Source organism: Triticum dicoccoides, chromosome 6B, assembly GCF_002162155.2.
Source record: "Triticum dicoccoides isolate Atlit2015 ecotype Zavitan chromosome 6B, WEW_v2.0, whole genome shotgun sequence".
Taxonomy (NCBI): domain Eukaryota; kingdom Viridiplantae; phylum Streptophyta; class Magnoliopsida; order Poales; family Poaceae; genus Triticum; species Triticum dicoccoides.
Window position 1 is genome coordinate 443,368,747 of NC_041391.1, and position 8,399 is coordinate 443,377,145.

Consider the following 8,399-nt stretch of genomic DNA (forward strand, 5'->3'; position numbering starts at 1 on the left):
TTTCTAGAGGTGCCAGCAGCAGAGGAGCGCCACTGCATCCGACGAGGCCTCGCCGACAATAGGGGAGGCGTCGAAGAGGTGGCCTTGTCACAAGCAATCTTGCTTGTGACAAGATGAACATGATAGATATCTATCATCCCTCTTGAGGGGCAGTACTATTGAGGGGGAGTTGGGTTGTATCTTCTCTGTGCTTCAGTGTGTGTGCGCGCTTTAGCCAATGTGTGGCCCATGTAACCCAACAACCTATATATGTGTTGCCCCCCTATAGAAACCCTAACCCCAAAGGAATACAACACCACAGGTCAGTTCTCTATCTCAGCGGCCACCCCTCTCTCCCCTACTTCGGTAGAATTTTATCTTAATCAGTCAAAATAGATCCCATGTATCCTGATGGAGAGTACTGCGGATCAAAGCACATGCCATTTATATATGTAGTAGTGATCTGAAAGATCTTATATTAGTTTACAGATGGAGTACCTTATATATAACAAAAAAGAAGCAGTAAACTTTACCACCAGAGCAACATCATATATACAATTTATACCTGAGCTACCAAAATTAACAGTGGCACCAACCGCAAAAGAAAATTCAAGGGAGCCGACCTAAAATCGTGCATATATATGACCGGTGGATCGAACTACTACTAAGCTGCTAAACAGAATCATGGGAAACTATTTAGTACAGTTTTCAGAAGGAAGGGAAGACGTTGTTGAATGTTGAGTACATGGAAAAGAATATAAATACAATGTTTGATTTTCAGTCCAGGAAAAATAGCCGAGTAGATCATTTCACGTGCAAATCTAAGCGTTATTGTACATCCAGCTTGGATTAGATATGCAAATTGGTTGGATCCAGCAAGTAAGATTTAGAGCTCTCCTGGTCGACGAAAGTTACAAAATTCTTCCAAGAGTGACAGTTATTGCCCAAATAAACTAGATAAAGCCGCCAGATATCCTGCTAGCTGCAGAAGTGTACAAACACAAGATCACGTATTAGTAGGGTAGAACCATTATCTAACGTTCTGCTAAGCAATTTTGGTGTTTCTCGGTGGATAACACATAAACTAGTTGCAGCATTTCTCTGGAAGAAAACGTGTTTTTGGTTATAATGAATATTACTGTCTACTAATTAAGATGAATTTCCTCTTTATGCTCAACTTATGTACCTGTCCCAGGATACCCTTTCCTGTCCGACCTTCCAATACCAATGCAGCAGTCAATCCTATCACCGCCAATGCGCCGTTAATAGCTTCTGCTTGACGACGTTTCTGCAAAAAAGATAACAATGATGTGGTAAAAAAAACATACAAGTAATAGCATATCAAATGTGTGCTGATTGTGCAATTTAGAGGGGCATACAACAGATGGGTTCTCCAGGAGTAATACAGATCAAGGTAATAAATTACTGTAGAAGCAATCATATATGCTCAAGGAAAGAGGACCAGCGATTATGCAATTGCATACGGGTCCTAAAATTTCCCCCAATAACACGATAAGACACTACATAAATGATAAAAGAAAATCATACATCCAGCACTGAAGCGTTGCAATTTGAAAGATTAATTGGGGTCCATGTGAATGTCATTACAATCCACATTTATCTATTTACCAGGTTAGCTTCCTCCATTTTGTGACACACAGTCACATTTTGGTTGACAGATGAAGTAGACATGAAAATGGCGAATCAAGACAAAACAAAGAACCGCATATAACTAGGGGAAAGCCATGTTTTGATTCAAGTTGTTTTTTCCCGGCAAATGCTGGATTTTATTGACTCAAATTGAAGCATAAAGGAGATACAAACACAATGTGAACCACACCCAACCTCTGCATAACTAGGATGTACACACAAAGAACCACACAAGCAAAGAGCAAAGTCATACAAGAGTGAAGCTATGCCCAGACGGAGGAAAAAGGAAAGAAAAACTCCAAAGCGATGAAAACAGCGATCGATGAAGTACAACAACGACCATATCCGCACCAACCATCTCTTGACATCACAAGGACAATGAAAAAGGTTCTCCAGTAACAATGAAACAGATTCAAGTTGCTAAGAAATATTTTTGTTAGTTTGCATCCCCTATAGAAGGATTCCTCTCAGGATTTCGAGAGACATTCGTTTGCATCATTTAACAAATTCTTGATCTGTATAGATTATTGCACAAAACTTCTGTTTGTATGACTAGATAATATGATGGAATACAACTTATGACATGTGGACTGCACTATCCTAGTTTTCTTTTACCAATAACAACTGAAAGAATTTCCCATTTCATCATCGTTTCTATTCGTTTTAGAAAATATATTTATTCCACAATCATAAATATCTATATTCCTTCGGAGGAGAGATTAATTAGTGGAATTACATGACAGAAGTAACGAACCTTCAGCTTATCTCTGGCACGAATTTCTTGCATTTGTTTCACTGCTAAGCGCTTAGCTTCCTGTGGATCAACCATTATCACTTTCTGACCTGAACTTCCTTTGCCTTGTGGTGCCTGGTTCATCTGATGAGTTCAGCACCTCTTAGCTACCAAGCAATAATACCAAGAGTAATACAGCTACAACTATAATAAAAAGAAGCTAATTATTTTTCTCAAGATCCCTGTCAGAGTGTTGCAGAATTTCTAGAGCAAGAAAGCCTCCTGCTTGGGAATTAGGACGGAGGATCATGCTACATTTTATAGAACAGTTGATACCAAAACCAGAATATCATATTCGAACAAATTCAGAAGCATATAATGTTGCACTTAGTTAACAGTGATCATTTCCATTTTCTACTCTATTAATTTACATTGTATAACCTACCAAACTCAGAACACCACTCAAACCCCAAAAATAAATGGCCTAGAAAGAAGAGCATACATCTGCACTAGCAAGAGCCAGGAAGCTTGTCACATGGCTTCTTCCATACAATATATGTCCGGATTGCTTGCAGTGGATGGTGCATCTACGAATACAAAGGTGTGTAACTGACACATCAGCAAATACTATTGATGCTAAATTTAAACACATAAAGAAAATAAGTCATTGGAACACTGATACAGTTAAGTACCTTCTCCACACGCATTCATGTTGAAACATAAAGTCTCACCAAATCAGAACTTTCGGATGGTTAGTGCTTGGCTGAAGCGTTCTTAATAGAGACAAACTGTTACAAAAAGGATGGGCAAGAGGATGTATATTTGGTCTGCCACCCGGCGTGTTTCTAACTTGAATTGCAAACCGAATAGTCCAAGGCATTAATACAACATGCTGTACAATTTATTTCATGGTCAAAAGAGGAAAGTGGCGGCCAGTATATCACTCTACACCTTTTCGGAAAGAAAAGTATATCACTCTACAATATTGATAAGTTATTTTGTTATTACTAAAAATTGTTTTGGGCTTGCAGCTTATCTCGGAGTACGTAGTAGGCAATCGTACCCACTAACATTCTGCAGAATGAACAGCAGTATAAAAAATTCATCCGAAATGCACGCAGAGCACTTGGAACATACTACTACAGAGAAGTATCACAAAACGATTTTCTTGTGGGCTAACCACCGCAACAGCCACAACCGACTGGGAAAACGGACGTCGGCGTCATGAAGCAGCTCACCCCGGCCTCAAGTGAAGCAGGAAGCGGAGATGAACATACTCCGCAATCGGCCATGTGAACCCGAAGCAGAGCAGCGCCCAAGCAGAGCACAGCAAGAGTGAATCGATGTGATGGGAAGAGCATACCCGAACGTGGAGGACGGGGCCGAGCGCACATGCCCGACCGAGAGCAACGGAGAAGCGGAAGCAGACGCCCGGTGGAGCAGCCGGGGAGAGGGAGAGGGAGAGGGAGAGCACGCCATTCTCGCTGCCCGCGACCGCCTCTCCTGTGCTCCTTTTTTATGGACTGCAGCAGCCGTCCAACTCCACCCTCTAGTTTTTCTTCCCTTTTTACTCCTCCATCCTCTTGCGCGTCGTGGTTATCCGAGTCCACATAGGTTTTTCCTCTTTGGGTCTTACGTGGGCTTAGGCCGGCCCATCGCCGAGTCGGCACGAGCCGATTTGCTTCTCCATGTGTGAACGAACTCACTCAACTGGCGCCGCGACTGACACCACCAACGTTAGCTTCTGTGTGTGGCCGTGGAGGGGCGCGCGCCATGACGACCGCCACTGCCATCGTCGCCGGCCACGGCATCGCCTTCCGCCGGAGCCTCCACCTGCCCAACCCGCCAGGGAAGCCCTCCTTCTCCGTCGCGCGGCCCCAGGCGCACTACCGCCTCTTAGTTCCGGCCACGCCGTCGCCGAGGCCGTGCCGGTCCATCTCCTCCGAGAGCCCCACGGCCGCCGCGGCGGACACCGCGGAGGACGAGGAGGAGGAGCCAGCCGAGGGAAACGAGGAGGATGATGTGGACCCGCTGGCGGAGGTGTGCTACCTGGACCCGGACGCGGACGCGGAGGGGATCCGGGAGTGGGAGGTGGACTTCTGCTCGCGGCCCATCCTGGACGCCAGGGGCAAGAAGGTGTGGGAGCTGGTGGTGTGCGACGCCACGCTGTCGCTCCAGTTCACCCGCTTCTTCCCCAACACCTCCATCAACAGCGTGACGCTCCGCGACGCGCTCGCCTCCGTGGCCTCCTCCCTCGGCGTGCCGCTCCCGGACCGCGCCCGCTTCTTCCGGTCGCAGATGCAGACCATCATCTCCCGCGCCTGCAACGACCTCGGGGTCAAGGCCGTGCCCAGCCGCCGCTGCGTCTCCCTGCTGCTCTGGCTGGAAGAGCGGTACGAGACCGTCTACAGCCGCCACCCCGGCTTCCAGAAGGGCACCAAGCCGCTGCTCACGCTTGACAACCCCTTCGCCACCAACCTGCCGGACAACCTCTTCGGCGACAAGTGGGCATTCGTGCAGCTCCCCTTCGACGGTCAGTGCCGCCCATATAATATATACGAACACTTCCTCTCTACTACGTACCACATTTAAACATCTCTGCAAAATTGCTGCGTTCTGATTGTGTTTAAGATGATGCTGTTCAGATGTGAGGGAGGAGGTGGAGTTGCTGGAGAGGAGGTACGCATTCGGGGCGGGGCTCGATTTGGACCTCTTGGGGTTTGAGCTCGATGAAACCACGCTAGTCCCTGGGGTTGCCGTGGAATCTTCGCGCGCCAAGCCTCTGGCCGGTAAGTTTGTGTGCTCATACTGTCATACTACTGCTGCTGCTACTACTACTTGCGGAGATAATTGGTTAGATGTAAGCGTGTGCCAAATTCAGTTATACGGTAGCACCTGTTAGGTTCTGATTATAGTTTTTTTGCATGGTTCTGATTATAGTTAGGCAACGAAACTTTGGTCACGTACTGCTGATACATAGGATACATATGTAGTGTCTCTAGTCGTAAGAATTGTAGCTCAGGCAATGTGGGATTGCGTGGTAAATGCTGCTTATTTCCCTCGGAGAATAATTTGATCGTACAATGGATTATTGGATTTGTATGCGGACAAAGGTATTATTGCACACCCAAAATAAGACAAGGAAAGAAAATGGTTTCCAGCCTCTGCAGCATGGGATCAGAATGACGCACACTGCCATACAAGTATACAACTCACTAGTCTATCTTCTTATCCAGTATGTATAATATGTGTGTGTGTGTGTGTGTGTGTAGGATTAATATCCTGGAAATACATGGGACATTGGTGCACATGTACCCAAACTGAAAAACAAAATATCAAAATATCAAAAAAATGTGAGGCTATAAGGTCACCAAATTAATTGGGGTGGGAAGGGAGTAGTTTTAAGAGTCTGATAACATTCAGCAAAATGCTTTGGGCAGACCAGTTATACCAACAAACACAACAAATATTTTTTTTTGAAAGATTTTAAGCATTTAAGCAATGCTTCCATGTTGCGTCAGATGAATATTCTGATGGCGATAGTCAACTGACTGAAGCCCCTGCACAATGTTCCTGTTTCTTTGTTGAGCCTATTCTCTTGTGAGATGCATGTCAATCAGCTCTGAGATCTTTGTTTCTTCAATCCCTGCAGCTTGGATGAATGGGCTAGAGATCTGTTCAATGGAGGTTGACACCGGCAGAGCGAACCTGATCCTGTCAGCCGGGGTTTCTACCAGATACGTCTATGCCGGCTACCAGAAGAGCGCCGCGACGACGCAGGAGGCAGAAGCGTGGGAGGCGGCCAAGAAGGCCTGCGGCGGCCTGCACTTCCTGGCCATCCAAGAGAACCTCAACTCCGATAGTTGCGTGGGTTTCTGGCTCCTGCTGGACCTGCCGCCACCGCCTGTATGATCTGGGTAGCGCGTGTGTCGTCACTTCCATCGAAATCACTGTAGTATGTGTAGTGCCAATCAGATTTTCAATACAAGGTGATTTCATTTTAGCTCGTTGATTACTGCACAGAGGTGTACTTTATGAAAAGAAAGGAGAGGAAAGGTCATACTTTAAGTTTGGTGCCACTTTAGCAAAAAGAAAGAAGAGTTTAGTCCACTTCTCCGTTGGTATATTACGCTAGCTGCGTTGGTAGACTGCAGCTATTCACTACGCGATGATGTGAATCTAGGTACCACAGACTGAAGTTTTAGTGTTGCGGGTTTAAGAGCATCTCTATCTGATCCCTCAAAATTTAGTCTCTTATATAGCCCCTCCTCCTTTAACTCCTTATATTTGTTCCGTTAAAGAAAAGCGCTTCCTAGCCAAACTCTCAAACTTTCTATCCTCACATGTAAGCCTCTTCCCCTTCTTCCTTCTTCCTCCTTTCCCGCGGCGAACGATGACTTCTCGTCACTAGATGATATCCATGAGCTAACTAGGGCCTAGGATAGATGCTCCGCAAAAGTAATTTGATACAATCTCACCCTGAGCGACGCAAGTATGCGACAAATAGTCGAGAAAGTAGGGGAAATTCTTCCTCCATGAGCAACAACTTTGCGTTTATTCGCCTGAATGGGTTCTTCCGTCCATCCTTCTCCTGGTGGCGCGATAGTGTGGTCCGGAACAAAACCATTCATTGGAATCACAATGGTGACCGGGTGCACCTTTGCTCGTGACTGGGATGATGGAAGGGGCGCCGCCGTGCCGGAGACGATGGAAAGGACGAAAAATAAAGGAAAAAATATCGTCACAATCTCGTCAGAATTTGGTGGTAGAGGTCGACGGTGCTGCAGGGTGTCCTTGGTGGCATGTGATGGTCGGCGGAGGCAAGAAGGCCGGCACTGGAGTGGATGCGGCCAAGCGGTGGGCAAGAATAGAGGCAAAAAATTTATACTCATGATGGCTGCTGAGGAGTAAATATAAAGGGGCGAGCGGCCGATACTTTTACTCCTCCGAAGGGGATAGGGATCGACTAGATTGGGTTTAACCCCTCAAAACCAATTTCTTATTCCTCTAACGACTTCTGAAGGATCGACTATAGATGTCTAATGCCCAACTAGTAAGGTACATATACACATGCAATCAGTGGCGGAGGCAGGATTCCCTAAAATCTCACGTTGAGGGGCCAGTAGAGGAAGATTAGACTAATTTTCACTGTTCATGGCCATAATACAAGCAAAATAATGCCCATGAGGAGGGCCCTGGCCATCCCCGTCTCCGCCACTGCATGCAATGCATGTAGGAGCTTAGATAACAAAAGTATAAATGAATATCAACATATCATTTAGGAAAGGTAAATATGTAAGTTTGGAGTCACATGTGCATGACATAGATGTTGATTTAATTTATGTAGTTCATCCCACTAAAATCAAATTATAGCCACAAAATATGACTCATGTGAAATATATATGTCCAACACAATTGTCTTTAGGTATCTGATGTTGCACTTTTGAGTAGCTACTGTTGCATTTTCAAAGACAAATGGAATTTATGAAGGTGCTGTAGAAAAACTAAAGTGAATGGCAATTCTTTTAGAAGAAAAAAACACGGGGAAACTAAAATATGGAAGTGTCTGGAACAAATGAGAAGTGCATGTGATGTTGCAAATCATTAGTAAAAAGGAGCACTAATTCATTTAGCAAGAAAAATTTAGAATATTAAAGTATGAAAGATTCTGGAACAAAGAAAGAAGAAGTGATTTTCTTTTCAGATTTGTACATTCTGATTAAGCTCAACCATGTAATTTTCTGGATAGTGCATGAGTGAAGATGATATCCAACAACCAACAACGTTTGTATTTGTCATCTCCTTAGTGTTAAATGGCTTCGTTCAATGTCCAATTTTTAAAGTTACATATATAACGGTATAGAAAAATTAAGGTCTTACTAATTTCTAATCCATTTCTTGGTTCAAATTTCCAATCAATTAATAATTAAATTTTGTTAGAACGAATTAGGGATTAACTAAATCTCAGTCAGGTCATTGGTAGTTGGATAACGGAGTGGCCCGTCCAGGCGAGGCTTGGACTTTTTTGTTTGCTCAC

General features: G+C 44.8%; 2 protein-coding genes across 6 annotated transcripts; one reads left to right on the forward strand and one right to left on the reverse strand.

Annotated features, from left to right (window-relative positions):
- Positions 1-485: 485 nt before the first annotated feature.
- LOC119321897 lies at positions 486-3,904 on the reverse strand. Of its 5 annotated transcripts, none has more exons than XM_037595410.1 (5): positions 3,726-3,904; positions 2,865-2,949; positions 2,384-2,497; positions 1,166-1,267; positions 486-961 (listed from the first exon to the last, which is right to left on the reverse strand). In XM_037595410.1, the coding sequence occupies exons 1-5, from the start codon at positions 3,839-3,841 to the stop codon at positions 917-919; spliced, it is 462 nt and encodes a 153-aa protein (XP_037451307.1). In that variant the 5' UTR covers positions 3,842-3,904; the 3' UTR covers positions 486-916. The 5 variants fall into 5 exon arrangements, with proteins under 5 accessions (XP_037451307.1, XP_037451306.1, XP_037451309.1 ...); XM_037595409.1 differs by having other exon boundaries at positions 2,384-2,506; positions 3,726-3,903; XM_037595412.1 differs by lacking the exon at positions 3,726-3,904 and adding an exon at positions 3,055-3,098.
- Positions 3,905-4,043: 139 nt separating this feature from the next.
- Positions 4,044-6,430, forward strand: LOC119321896 (protein TAB2 homolog, chloroplastic-like). The gene is made up of 3 exons (XM_037595408.1): positions 4,044-4,895; positions 5,008-5,151; positions 6,015-6,430. The coding sequence occupies exons 1-3, from the start codon at positions 4,136-4,138 to the stop codon at positions 6,272-6,274; spliced, it is 1,164 nt and encodes a 387-aa protein (XP_037451305.1). The 5' UTR covers positions 4,044-4,135; the 3' UTR covers positions 6,275-6,430.
- The last annotated feature ends 1,969 nt before the right edge of the window (positions 6,431-8,399 follow it).